Genomic DNA, 14,816 nt, shown 5'->3' with positions numbered 1-14,816 from the left:
TGTAAAGGGCAGGCAACTCAAGGCCAATGTTCGAAGGCTTTTAAATGTTATTATGATGCCCTCGGAAGGGAGGTGGACGTGGTGATAGCGATGGGTGTGGAGAAGACTTTTGATTGGGTGGAGTGGAATTACCTGTGGGAGGCGCTGGGAAGGGTTGGGTTTGGTGAGGGCTTCATTGACTGGGTGCGGTTGCTCTATCAGGCACCAGTCGCGAGTGCGTATTGCCAGCAGGGAATGGGTTTAGGTACTTGCAGGTACGAGACTTCTTGAGAAAGCAGGTTCCGGCCTTCCCGCTGCTGCAGCCACGAGGGATACAGGACAGAGTAGTCTCCAGTCCCTGGGTGGGAGAGGGGAAGGTATCAGATATTTATCAGGCGCTTTCGGAGGTGGAGGAAACTCCGGTGAAGGAGCTTAAGGGCAAGTGGGAGGACGAGCTAGGAGGAGAGATAGAGGCGGCTCTGTGGGCAGGGTTAATGTATCCTCATCATGTACCAGGCTTAGCCTAATACAATTTAAGGTAGTCCACCGTGGTGGTACACATGACAGTGGCTCAGATGAGCAGGTTTTCCGGGGTAGGGGACAGGTGTGCTAGGTGCGCCGCGGGAAGCCCAGCAAATCATGTCCACATGTTTTGGGCATGCCCGAAGCTGAGAGGGTTTTGGCAGGGTTTTGCTGAGGCAATGTCTACGGTACTAAAAACACGGGTAGTGCCGAGTCCGGAGGTGGCGATCTTTGGAGTGTCGGAAGAGCCGGGAGTGGAGTGTCGGAAGAGCCGGGGGTTCAGGCGGCGAAAGAGGCCGGCGTCTTGGCCTTTGCCTCCCTGGTAGCCCGGAGACGGACCTTATTAATGTGGAGGGACTCGAAGCCTCTGAGTGTAAAGACCTGGGCTAGTGACATGGCTGGGTTTCTCAGTCTCGAGAAAATAAAGTTCGCCTTAAGAGGGTCAATGGTTGGCTTCACCCAGAGGTGGCAGCCGTTCGTCAACTTTCTCGGGGAAAAATTAAAATGTCAGCAGATGCAGTATTCCGGGGGGGTGGGGGAGGGAAGAGGGCGGATTATTGTTTTATGGTTAGGGTGTGTGCAGATTGGGACGGGGGTGGAAATGTTTATTATGCCACGTTTATGTCATTGTTATTGTTATTATTATAAAAACTTGCAAATACCCTAATAAAATGTATATTTTTTTAAATCTTGAACTTCCACGATTCTGAGTGCATATTAAATTCAATATAAGCTTATAAATGCATTAGAATTGCGACGGTCGCGGCAAAATAATTGATCAGAATAAAACACTTGTTTCTAACCTAATAATGACGGCTCGACCTGTCCAATCATACATCTTGGTGACGCAGAACGTAAGTATGCACATGAATGAGCTGGCGTGATGTTGTAAAGTTGAAATGTTGCATGTGCCGGTTGTCGTAACTTGAACACAGTGCACGATAGCACAGTGGTTAGCACTGTTGCTTCACAGCGCCAGGGACCCAGGTTTGATTCCTAGCTTGGGTCACTGTCTGTGTGGAGTCTGCACGTTCTCACTGTGTTTGCATGGGTTTCCTCCGGGTTCTCCAGTTTCCCCCCACAAGTCCTGAAAGGTGTCCGGTTAGGTGAATTGGACATTCTGAATTCTCCCTCAGTGTACCCAAACAGGCACTGGAATATGGCAACTAGGGGATTTACATGGTAACTTCATTGCCGTGTTAATGTAAGCCTACTTGTGACACTAGTAAAGATTATTATTATAACATCGTAAAGTCGAGGACTGCCTGTATCATCCACCAATCTTTGATTCCTTATTCTTTGTAAAGTGTTTAACCACTCACTGGTGACATGCTGTGATACATTTGCTTTTCACTGAAGAGTAGAATGCAAGGGCATATGATCTCTCATCTTGAATTGTACAGTTCAAAATGCTCTGGTTAGAACTCCAGGTTTTGGAAGGACAAGATCTATCTTTGCGTTTCTGCCATTTTCTTTGTAATTCAACTGATTGTAGGTGCTCACTGTTCCTGATGTCACTGAACCATTAATAAATAGGCATTACAAAAATACTAAAATGTAGCAAGTGGTTTGAAGTCAGTTTTGTTTGGTCAAAATATTCAAAAGGAGAATAAATCAACACAGGACAATGGTCAAATTTGGTGTATATTCTTGGCTGGAAAATGGTTTAGTCTGTAAAGACTCCAAGGAAAACATTAGAAAGATTTCCATTTTTAATAATTTCACAAGCTCTGGAAATCCCAAAGCGATTTACAACCACTTTCTGAAGTGCAGTCATTGCATTAATGTTCAATTAAACTGTAGGTGCTGTGGATTATTGCACTAATGAGCACGCGTGCTTACAGAGCAGGAAGGCCTGTGGTTTCACCTCTAGTGCCAAGAAGATTAATCTTGCCTACATATGTATGTAAATATGAATTAAGAGCAGGAGTAGGCCACTTGGCCTCGCTCTGCCAATCAAAAAGATCCCAGATAATCTTATTTTAACCTCTACTTCAACCTTTCACCCCCCTTCTTATTCGGAATCTGTTTTACTTCCACCTGAAAAATATTCAAAGATTCTGCTTCAACCACCTTGCGAGGGATAGAATTCTAAAGTTTCAATCCTCAGAGAAGTTTACTTTCCTCATCTCTGTTTTAAATGGGCGACCCCATATTTTTAGACAGTGGCTCTAGTTCCAGAGCTGCAGGTTTCACATGATGCGCTAGCAGTAATAGTGCTGCATTTATTATTGCCTATCCCAGCTGTTCTGACAGGAGTGATGACATTCTTCCCTGAACCATTGCAAGTCTTTGTGTTGTGAGGTCGGAAATGACAGTGTTTTAACTTGGCAAATTGTTGGTTTCCATCCAAGTCAGGATGGTGTGAGACTTGGAGTGATGGTGCCTGTAGATATCCACAAATATTTATAGGCATTCATATAAATTTTCAAAAGTAAGGAAAATCTCTGCTTTACCTTGGTGGTTGAAAGCTGCAGAGCCGGGAATTGGCATAATATAGTTTACTTTGCTTTTGCACCAATAAAGGAAAGATATCAGGCATGTTTCCCACTCCTCATCACCATCTCGTCACTCCTCGCCAAGTGCCTGAATGTGGTTGTTGGGTGATGGTGGGATTAAACCTGGCTCCGATCCACCTCCCCTAACCCACAATCAAATTGTTCCCTACACGCACACCTTGCAGCTGAATGACGTGCAGGAGGCTTACCAATATCAATAGCAATATGACTGAGATTGCAAAGGAAAAGTAGAAAGGGAAAAAGTTGGCAAACCAAAAATGAACAAGGCTGACAATGGAGCTTTTAATTGAATGTCAGTGAAAAGGACAGTAGCTTTTAACTCCAGATGGTGAACATTACCTTTTTAGCATTTTTTTCTTTTGTTTCTAAAGGGAAGACATGGTAATGTGGTGGTTCTATTATGTTAGTAATAGAGAATCCTGCACTAACCCAGTAACTTGCTTGGCAGCAATGCACATATCCTAAGAATGAAATGAAAAGTGGGGTCAATGAAGCCACAGAACTTGTAATCTGGGTTGTTTTCCTCTTCAGTGACCAAGCTGCTTTTGCAGAATTTGCAGGGTTACCTGCTTCTGCACTCAGCAAAGAATATTTGGTGATATTAGTGTAGGGGTAACAGCAGATTTAAAGTGTTCTGTAGATATCTGTAGGTTTTTGTATAAATTTACTAAATTAAGGAAAGCCGATGCTTTATAACCTATCTTTCGGGCACATCATGATGTCATCAAAATGAATAATATTGAAGTATATTCACTGTTATCTCGGTGACAGCCAACCATTTTGCACAGAGTTCTGCAAGTACCAATGAAGAGAAAGATCAGTTAATCTATTTTTCTTATTAATTGAGGGAGGAATGTTGGCCAGGACACCAAGAAATCCCTGATCATCTTTGAATAGTGCCGTGAGACCTCTAACATCCACCGGAACAGACAGATAGGATCTGAGTTTAAATGTTTCATCTGGTGGGTTTCGCGCCCACAACCCAAAGTTGTGCGGGTTAGGTAGATTGGCCACGCTAAATTGCACCTTAATTGGAAAAAATTAATTGGATACTCTAAATTTATATTTAAAAAACTGTTTCATCTGTAGGACGAATTTATCTTGCATTTAGTAAGATCCATTTTGCACGTATCTAAGATTGAACACTTCCTCTGGAGGAATGTATTGGAGGTGGAAGAAAGCAAGTCTGAAGAGCAACCTGGGCAGCTGGTGAGTCTTGTGGGTTACTTTGAGGCAATGTTTTAATGACGTGAATTTTGAGTTACAGAGTGGTTCTGTTTTATACCGTTAGGATTTTAATAGTGAATTCCCAGTCAGTTATTTCCATTGCTTTACAAAATCTGATACTTTATTTTTAAAGTAACTAGACAATTTTCTGTTGCATTGCTGAAAATAACTTGGAGGATTCACTGTTTCTATAGGATGTAGGCATGCCACGCCATGTGAGGTACAATGTTCTGCTAACAGTTAAGGCCGAAAATGTTTAAAACACACAGTACTTATAGAATTTCATAGAATTTACAGTGCAGAAGGAGGCCATTCGGCCCATCGAGTCTGCACCGGCTCTTGGAAAGAGCACCCTACCCAAGGTCACCACCTCCACCCTATCCCCATAACCCAGTAACCCCGGCCAACACTAAGGGCACTTTTGGACACTAAGGGCAATTTATCATAGCCAATCCACCTAACCTGCACATCTTTGGACTGTGGGAGGAAACCAGAGCTCCGGAAACCCACGCACACACAGGGAGGATGTCAAGACTCCGCACAGACAGTGACCCAAGCCGGAATCGAACCTGGGACACTGGAGCTGTGAAGCAGTTGTGCTATCCACAATGCTACCGTGCTGCCCGTGCTGGAACTCACTCACTCTCTCTGTCTGCCCCCACTCTCTTTCTCTCTCTGTCTGTCCCTGCTCTCTTTCTCTCTCGCTGCGCTCGCTCTCGATTTCTCTCTGCCTCTGCTCTCAATCTTTCTCTACTCTCGATGTCTCTCTGCCCACGCTCTCTGTCTCTCTCTGCCGCCGCTGTCTCTCTCTGCCGCCGCTGTCTCTCTCTGCCGCCGCTGTCTCTCTCTGCCGCCGCTGTCTCTCTCTGCCGCCGCTGTCTCTCTCTGCCGCCGCTGTCTCTCTCTGCCGCCGCTGTCTCTCTCTGCCGCCGCTGTCTCTCTCTGCCGCCGCTGTCTCTCTCTGCCGCCGCTGTCTCTCTCTGCCGCCGCTGTCTCTCTCTGCCGCCGCTGTCTCTCTCTGCCGCCGCTGTCTCTCTCTGCCGCCGCTGTCTCTCTCTGCCGCCGCTGTCTCTCTCTGCCGCCGCTGTCTCTCTCTGCCGCCGCTGTCTCTCTCTGCCGCCGCTGTCTCTCTCTGCCGCCGCTGTCTCTCTCTGCCGCCGCTGTCTCTCTCTGCCGCCGCTGTCTCTCTCTGCCGCCGCTGTCTCTCTCTGCCGCCGCTGTCTCTCTCTGCCGCCGCTGTCTCTCTCTGCCGCCGCTGTCTCTCTCTGCCGCCGCTGTCTCTCTCTGCCGCCGCTGTCTCTCTCTGCCGCCGCTGTCTCTCTCTGCCGCCGCTGTCTCTCTCTGCCGCCGCTGTCTCTCTCTGCCGCCGCTGTCTCTCTCTGCCGCCGCTGTCTCTCTCTGCCGCCGCTGTCTCTCTCTGCCGCCGCTGTCTCTCTCTGCCGCCGCTGTCTCTCTCTGCCGCCGCTGTCTCTCTCTGCCGCCGCTGTCTCTCTCTGCCGCCGCTGTCTCTCTCTGCCGCCCCTGTCTCTCTCTGCCGCCCCTGTCTCTCTCTGCCGCCGCTGTCTCTCTCTGCCGCCGCTGTCTCTCTCTGCCGCCGCTGTCTCTCTCTGCCGCCGCTGTCTCTCTCTGCCGCCGCTGTCTCTCTCTGCCGCCGCTGTCTCTCTCTGCCGCCCCTGTCTCTCTCTGCCGCCCCTGTCTCTCTCTGCCGCCCCTGTCTCTCTCTGCCGCCCCTGTCTCTCTCTGCCGCCCCTGTCTCTCTCTGCCGCCCCTGTCTCTCTCTGCCGCCCCTGTCTCTCTCTGCCGCCCCTGTCTCTCTCTGCCGCCCCTGTCTCTCTCTGCCGCCGCTGTCTCTGCCGCTGCTGTCTCTCTCTGCCGCCACTGTCTCTCTCTGCTGTCGCTCTCTCTCTCTCTGCCCCCGCTCTCCCTCTCTGACCCCGCTCTCTCCCTCTCTGACCCCTCTCTCTCCCTCCGCTCTCTCCCTCTCTGACCCCGCTCTCTCCCTCTCTGACCCCGCTCTCTCCCTCGCTGACCCCGCTCTCTCCCTCTCTGACCCCGCTCTCTCCCTCTCTGACCCCGCTCTCTCCCTCTCTGACCCCGCTCTCTCCCTCTCTCTGACCCCGCTCTCTCCCTCTCTGACCCCGCTCTCTCCCTCTCTGACCCCGCTCTCTCCCTCTCTGACCCCGCTCTCTCCCTCTCTGACCCCGCTCTCTCCCTCTCTGACCCCGCTCTCTCCCTCTCTGACCCCGCTCTCTCCCTCTTTCTCTGACCCCGCTCTCTCCCTCTCTGACCCCGCTCTCTCGATCTTTCTCTGACCCTGCTCTCTCGATCTTTCTCTGCCCATGCTCTCCATCTCTCTCTGCCCATGCTCTCGCTCTCTGCCCCCGTTCACTCTCTCTGCCCCCGCTCCCTCTCTGCCCCCGCTCTCTCCCTCTCTGCCCTTGCTCTCTCCCTCTCTGCCCCCGCTCGCTCGCATTCTGCCCCTGCTCACATTTTGCCCCCGCTCGTATTCTGCCCCCGCTCACCCTCTGTATTTAAATGTCAACTCCCCAGATTCTGTATGATCCTTTGTGCCGAGAGCAGATCTCCAACCCATCAGTCTGGATATGAACCAAGGCCACAAGGTGAGTTACCTGCATTCAACCCACTGTGACATCGAGCTTCCCTCTACTTATTTCCAATATTCTTTTGTCTCATGCTGGGCGACTGTGACAATTCTCAGGATAGGATTTATGTCCCATGGGGGCAGGAGAGTACAAATCTGTTAAGTGACTGCCTCCATCGGATATATCAATTATAGTCCCACAGTCTTCCTTAATGCATCATGAGTGTACTGCACTGCCTGTCTAAAATTAGATGACAGCATGCTATCCTCTGTGGACTATCTCATTGCAGTTGTAGATAGTGGGACTGCCTGCTTGCTGCCTGATGCGAGCTTAGAATACTTGTTTTGAACATTCTCTCCACATGAATTTTCATAGCAAAATAATTTGATCACAAAGTTTTCACAATTTATTAGGAGCAATCTTTTTATTTATGTTTAAATATATTTGTATAACTTATAAATTATGTGACTAATGGTCATTGTTCAGATATGGATTGTTCACCTTCCTTCTGAGAAGAAACAAAATCCAGCAATAATGTAGCCTCACTCTCTCTCAGTGCTCTGTCCATGGTCGCAGTCCACTTATTCATATCAGGCGAGATCATGTTTTTGGTTAGATTGTTTTGAAGGACACTCTGATAGAAATGAGGAAGGCAAAGGATTTTTGGGGAAGAGTGAAAAGAAGGGTGATGAAAATAAAATGAGCACCTCACAGATGAAAAGCGTTTCTTGTTTCATTTTGCCAAGAAGCACGATTATGTTCTGGGGTAAATTGCCACGTGCGGTGACTTGTTTGAAGGTAATCGAGCACAGGCATTGAGTCTGCCTATCGTTTTGGCTTGGGTTGCAAGTAAAATTTCGCTGCAGGCGCTAATTTTGGTACAAATTGCAATATACAGAATCCAGATAAATGCACGACATGGTTCTATTGAATTAAATATATACCACCATTCTGATGGTGGCGCAGTGGTTAGCACTGCTGTCTCACGGCACCGAGGACCCGGGTTTGATCCCGGCCCCAGGAAACTGTCCCTGTGGAGTTTACATATTCTTCCCGTGTCTGCGTTGGTCTCACCCCCACAAGTCTGATACAGTTTAAGGTGGTGCACAGGTTGCATGTGACTCAGGCGAGAATGAGTGGGTTCTTTCAGGGGATAACATGAGTTATCAGGGCAGCACGGTAGCATTGTGGATAGCACAATTGCTTCACAGCTCCAGGGTCCCAGGTTCAATTCCGGCTTGGTTCACTGTCTGTGCGGAGTCTGCACATCCTCCCCGTGCGTGGGTTTCCTCCGGGTGCTCCGGTTTCCTCCCACAGTCCAAACATGTGCAGGTTAGGTGGATTGGCCATGATAAATTGCCCTTAGTGTCCGAAATTGCCCTTAGTGTTGGGTGGGGTTACTGGGTTATTGGGATAGGGTGGAGGTGTTGACCTTGGGTAGGGTGCTCTTTTCAGGAGCCGGTGCAGACTCGATGGGCCGAATGGCCTCCTTCTGCACTGTAAATTCTATGATAATCTATGAAGTCAAAGATGTGCAAGTAGGTGGATTGTTAACGCTAAATTGCCACTTAATTCGAAAATATATACCACCTTTCTGTAACCAAGCAAAAATCACCCACACTCGCTGCTTTTCCTCTTACTATTTTGCCAACAAATGCACCTCCTGGCCAGGATCACAATTTCTAAACTCACCTAACCTACCCATATCCATTAGTAGATTTCTTATTTCCTCATTACAACTTGCTTTTTTCCCCAACTATTTTAGTGTCGTCTGCAAATTTGGCTATAGTACCTTCTATCCCTCCATCCATGTCATTAATATAGATTGTAAATAGTTGGGGCCCGAGGACCATATCCTGTGGCACCCCACTAGGTACAGCTTGCCAATCAGAAAAAGACCCATTTATCCCCACGTTCTGCTTTCTGTCGGTTAGCCAATCCTTTATCCAAGTTAATATATTACTCTGAACCCAGTGGGATCTTGCCTTGCATCCCAGTGGGACCTTTAGTGCGGCACCTTATCAAATGCCTACTGGAAGTCCAGATATACTGGGCTGGATTCTCGGTCCTGTCGCGCCACATTTCTGGATCAACACGCCGGCGGGATGCTCTGTTTTTTGCGTTTCCCATTGTGGGGCAGCCCCATGCCGTCGGGAAACCCGGGCTGCCGGCAAAACGGATCATCCAGGCGGCGGAGAATCCAACCCACTATATCTACAAGAGACCTCCCATTATCCACTTTGCTTGTTACATCTTCAAAGAACTCCAGCAAATTAGTCAAACACGATTTACCCTTTCAGTTCAACAATCTTTCATCAGACAAAAGCAAATGACTGCGGATGCTGAAATCTGAAACAAAAACAGAAAATGCTGGACAATCTCAGCAGGTCTGACAGCATCTGTGGAGAGAGAAGGGAGCTAACATTGAGTCTGGATGACTCTTTGTCAAACCTTTCATCATAGCTGTGTGAAGTACACTTGAGAAGATGCCTATTAGAATTGCTGAAGTCAAAGCGCTGATACATTCTGCCAGTCCAATAGCAGCATGCTTAAAATATTCAATCTAATATTTTGCAAAAATAAATTCTGCAGTGCTATATTTGGATAAAAGTAATGGTGTTGTAATGTCCTGAGAAACACTGGTGCACATATGAGCATTTATTTTAAAGGCTCTCTTTGTGTAGTATTCTATACTTTTTTTTTAATAAACATTTTATTGAGGTATTTCTTTGGCATTGTAACAGCAGCAATATAAACAATGTACATAAAAAATATTAACATAGTGCAAATACCGCCACCCTCTCCCACAGTTCCCACCATTACTTAACCCCCTAATCTATGCTAGCCTAAGGCCCCCCCCCCCCCCCCCCCCCCGCCCTTCTGCTGACGATTAATTCTCCGCGAAGAAGTCGATGAATGGTTGCCACCTGCAGGCGAACCCTAACAGTGACCCTCTCATGGTGAACTTAATTTTCCCCAGGCAGAGAAAGCCAGCCATGTCCGATAGCCAGATCTCGGATTTCGGGGGCTTTGAGTCCCTCCATGCTTGTAATATCCACCTCCGGGCTACCAGGGAAGCAAAGACCAGAACATCTGCCTCTTTCTCCTGGATTCCCGGATCCTGCGACACCCCGAAAATCGCCACCTCTGGACTCAATGGCACCCTTGTATTTAATACCTTGGACATGACATCCGCAAACCCCTGCCAAAATCCCCTCCGCTTTCGACATGCCCAGAGCATGTGGACTCGGTTCGCTGGCCCACCCACACATTTTGCACACCTGTCCTCCACCCCAAATAATCTGTTCATCCGGGCAACTGTCATGTGAGCCCGGTGAACGACCTTAAATTGGATCAGGCTGAGCTGCGGTCGCGTTGACTCTACTCAACGCGTCCGCCCAGAGGCCCTCCTCTATCTCTCCCCCCCAGCTCCTCCTCCCACTTTTGCTTCAGCTCCTTGGCCTTCATCTCCTCCAATCCCATAAGCTTCTTATACATGTCCGAAACGCTCCCTTCTCCTATCCATCGTCTAGAGACCACCCTATCCTGAATCCCCCTTAGCGGCAGGAGTGGGAAGGTTGGTACCTGCCTCTGCAGAAAGTCCCGCACGTGCAGATATCAAAATTTGTTTCCCCCCCCCCCGCCAGTGTAAACTTCTCCTCCAGCACCCTCATACTCAGTAAGCTCCCCTCTATAAACAAGTCCCCCATCCTCTCCATCCCCGATCTCCGCCAAAATTCGGAACACCCGTCCATCTTCCCCAGGGCAAACCGGTGATTATCACAGATTGGGGACCAGACCGTTGCCCCCTCTGCTCACACATGTCTTCTCCACTGCCTCCAGACTCTCAGGGCTGCCACCACCACTGGACTGGTGGAGTATCGCGCTGGCGGGAACAGCAGAGGCGCCGTTACCAACGCCACCAGACTTGTGCCCTTACAAGAAGCCGCCTCCATATGCACCCATGCCGACACCCCCCCCCCCCCCCCAAAACCCATGGCTACATTAGCCGCCCAGTAATAATTGCTGAAATTCGGCAGCGCCTGCCCGCCATCTCGACTCCGCTCGAGCATTGCCCTCTTCACTCGGAGGGACTTGCCCCCCCCCCCCCCCCCCCCACACACAAAGCCCTCAATAACTTTATTGACCCGCTTAAAAAAGGATGAAGATGGGGAGACATTGGAAAACGAATAGGAATCTCAGGAGGACCGTCATTTTTACCGTTTGAACTCTGCCCGCCAGAGACAACAGGAGCGCATCCCATCTCCGGAAATCCTCCTTCGTCTGATCCACCAACCGGGCTAAGTTCAATTTATGTAGTCTGTTACAGTCCCTCGCCACTTGGATACCCAGGTACCTTAAACTGTCCCCTACCACTCTGAATGGCAGTTCCCCCAGTCGCCTCTCCTGACCCCTCGCCTGGGACCACAAACATCTCGCTCTTCCCCATATTAAGCTTGTACCCCGAAAACCGGCCGAATTCCCCTAAAATTCCCATAATTTCTTCCATCCCCTCCATTGGATCTGAAATATACAAAAGCAGGTCACCCGCACACAGCGAGCCCCCCCCCCCCCCCCCCGACCAGCCCCTCGAGGCCCTCAGATCAATTGCCAGCGGCTCTCTAGCCAGCGCAAACAGCAGTGGGGAGAGGGGGCATCCCTGTTTCGTTCCCCGGTGCAGTCTAAAATAGTTCGAAGTCGTCCTGTTCGTCCGTACACTTGCCACAGGGGCCTGGTACAGCAACCTGACCCAGTCAATAAAGCCTCTCCCAAATGCGAACCGCTCCAGAACCTCCCATAAATAATCCCACTCAACCCGGTCAAAAGCTTTCTCTGCATCCACCGCTACCACTACCTACACCTCCCTACTCTCCGGGGGCATCATGATCACGTTTAACAGCCTTCTTACATTGGCCACCAGCTGCCTGCCCTGAACGAACCCCGTCTGATCCTCCACAATAACGTCCGATACTCAGTCCTCAATCCTGGAGGACAAAAGTTTGGCTAACTGTTTGGCGTCTACGTTCAACAGGGAAATCGGCCTGTAAGACCCACAAAGCTCCAGGTCCTTGTCCTGTTTCAGGATAAGAAAAGTGTGGTCTGTAACATCGTCTGGGGCAGAACCCCTCTTTCCTTAGCCTTGTTAAACACCTTCAACAGCACCGGTCCCAATATCCCGGAGAACTTTTTATAGAACTCAACTGGGTACCCATCCGGTCCTGGGGCCTTACCCGACTGCATGGCATTCAAGCCCTCCACTATCTCTTCCAACCCGATCGGGGCTCCCAGCCCTTCTACCAGCTCCCCGTCCACCTTCGGGAAAGTCAGCCCCTACAGGAAGTGCCTCACCCCCTCCGGCCCCGTAGGGGGTTCCGACCTGTACAACCTGCTGTAGAAGTCCCGGAAGGCCTTACTCACCCCTGCCAAGTCCCCAACTAAGTTCCCATCCCGTCAATAACTTTCCCTATTTTTCTAGCTGCCCCCTTCTTTCTGAGCTGCTGTGCAAACATCCTGCTGGCCTTCTCACCATGCTCGTATATCGCCCCCCTCGCCTTTCTGAGCTGGTCCACTGCCCTCCCTGTGGTTAACAAGCCAAATTCCGCCTGTAGCCTCTGACGTTCCCTTAAAAGCCCTGCCTCTGGAGTCTCCGCGTACCTCCTGTCGACTTGTAGAATCTCTTTTACCAGTCGGTCCGCCTCAGCCCTATCCATCCTGTCCTTGTGAGCCCGGATCGAAATCAGTTCTCCTCTCACCACTGCATTCAGCGCTTCCCAGACCACCGCTGCTGAGACCTCCCCCGTCTCATTTACCCGCAGGCAAATCAGCATGCAATTCCTCAGTCTCTCGCATACCGCTTCGTCCGCCAATAGCCCTACATCCAACCTCCATTGCGGGCGCTGCTTGCTATCCATACTAACCTGCAGGTCAACCCAGTGCGGAGCATGGTCCGAGATCGTAATTGCCGAATACCCCGTTTCCACCACCCCTGCCAGTAAGGACCTACCGAAGACAAAGAAGGTGATCCAAGAGTACACCTTATGTACGTGGGAGTAAAAAGAAAACTCCTTCGCCCTCGGCTGCCTAAATCTCCATGCATTCTTCTTCTCTCTCCCCCCCCCCCCCCCCCCCCCCCCCCCCCCCCCCCCCCCCCCCCCCCCCTTACCTGCTCCATGAACCCTTTCAGTTCCTCTGCCATTGCTGGCACCCTGCCCGTTCTCGAGCATAACCAATCCAGGCCGGGATCAATAACTATTAAAGTCCCCTCCCATAATCATCCTGTGGGAGTCCAGGTCCGGTATCTTCCCGAGCATCCTCTTTATAAATTCCACGTCATCCTAATTTGGCGCATATACATTAACCAGCACTACCTTCATCCCTTGCAGCTTACCACTAACCATGATATATCGACCTCCCACATCCAAAACTATTCTTTAAAAATTAAAAAAAATTTTTTTAAGAGTACCCAATTCATTTTTTCCAATTAAGAGGCAATTTAGTGTGGCCAATCCACCTACCCTGCACATCTATGGGTTGTGGGGGTGAAACCCACGCAATCACGGGGAGAATATGCAAACTCCACACAGACAGTGACCCAGAGCCGGGATCGAACCTGGGACCTCGGCGCCGTGAGGCAGCAATGCTAACCACTGCGCCACCGTGCTGCCCATCCAAAACTATTCTGCCCGCCTCAAATGTCACCCGCTTATTAATCAAGATCGCAACCCCTCTCGTCTTTGTATCCAGCTCCGAGTGGAAAACCTAACTGATCCAGCCTTTCCTCAATCTAACCTGGTCCACTACTCTAAGGTGCATCTCCTGCAACATTACCACCTCCGCCTTCAGTCCCCTCAGGTGCGCAAACACACGTGCCCTCTTTATCGGCCCATTTAACCCTCGAACATTCCAGGTGATCAGCCTAGTTGGGGGGGGGGGGGGGGCAAAGTGCTCCCCCCTCCGTCGATCAGCCATCCCTTTTCTTGGGCCCGCCTCCAGCCCCTGCGCCACACCTCCTTTGGCCCCCCCTCGGCGGCCTCCGCCACCGACCTCCTCACTGTCCCTCCACCGAAGGCCCTCCCTTGTCAGCAGAAACACTCCCCCCTCTCCCCCCCTTAGCAACACTACTCTAAAACCTAACCCATCTAGTAAACTAAACATATGCACCCCCCCCCCCCCCCCCCCACTCTGCTTCCGTGAGCTAGCTCACCCAGCTAGCTTGGTGGTCCCCGCTCCCGGTGCCAAAAAGTCTCCCACCTATTGTTCCCTCGCTCCCCTCCCCCAGCTCGTACAAACAAATTCCCTCATCTAACAATCCCCAGACAAACACCCAGCAGCAAGGAAAAAACCCCACAAACCACTGAAACTCAAACAAGCACGTCTCCACCCCACAAAGGTGCACATCAATGAAAAAGACATTGCCAACAGTCACCGAAAAAAGAACCCGAAAATGGAAAATTAACTCTTTCTCCCCCCCCCCCCTTTAACAGAACTCAAAAAACAGAAACAAAACAATAAGAGGAGACAAACCAATTTAAAACAGAAAAAAGGGCCCAATATAGGCCAACAAGTTGCTTCAAAGCTCGAGAGTTCTCAGACCCCCATCAGTCCTTTTCTGTTAGCAAAGTCCAGCGCATCTTCGAGCGACACAAAATAATGATGCTGGTCCTCATATGTGACCCAAAGACGAGCCGGATACAGCAGTCTGAACTTCATCTGCTTCTTGAAGAAGATTGACTTAACTTGGTTAAAGCCTGCCCTCTTCCTCGCCACCTACACACTCGGGTCCTGGTACACCCGCAGGATACTGTTGTCCCACTTACAGCTCTGCGTACGTTTGGCCCACCGAAGAATACATTCCTTGTCCAGGAACTTCTGGAATCTCACCACCATTGCCCTCGGAGGGTCCCCCGCTCGTCGCTTCCGCGCAAGCGCTCAATACTCCCTGTCAACCTCCAACGGTCGGGGGAAT

At 50.2% G+C, this 14,816-nt stretch overlaps 1 protein-coding gene across 7 annotated transcripts in view; it reads left to right on the top strand.

Moving 5' to 3' along the window:
- vapb (VAMP (vesicle-associated membrane protein)-associated protein B and C) overlaps positions 1-14,816 on the top strand; it is a 184,665-nt gene that overhangs the window by 59,476 nt on the left and 110,373 nt on the right. Inside the window, exon 1 of one of the 7 annotated variants that reach the window (XM_072514541.1) lies at positions 6,804-6,868. The exons of the other annotated variants lie outside the window; for them this stretch is intronic. Within the exon in view, the coding sequence (XP_072370642.1) occupies positions 6,805-6,868 (64 nt within the window). The 5' untranslated portion in view covers position 6,804. Of the gene's footprint in view, positions 1-6,803; positions 6,869-14,816 lie in introns of those variants that run through there. 7 annotated transcript variants of the gene reach the window in all.

The sequence above is a fragment of the Scyliorhinus torazame genome, chromosome 8 (assembly GCF_047496885.1).
Source record: "Scyliorhinus torazame isolate Kashiwa2021f chromosome 8, sScyTor2.1, whole genome shotgun sequence".
Taxonomy (NCBI): domain Eukaryota; kingdom Metazoa; phylum Chordata; class Chondrichthyes; order Carcharhiniformes; family Scyliorhinidae; genus Scyliorhinus; species Scyliorhinus torazame.
Note: the sequence above shows the minus strand (reverse complement) of the source record. Positions and strands in the feature narration are given on the sequence as shown.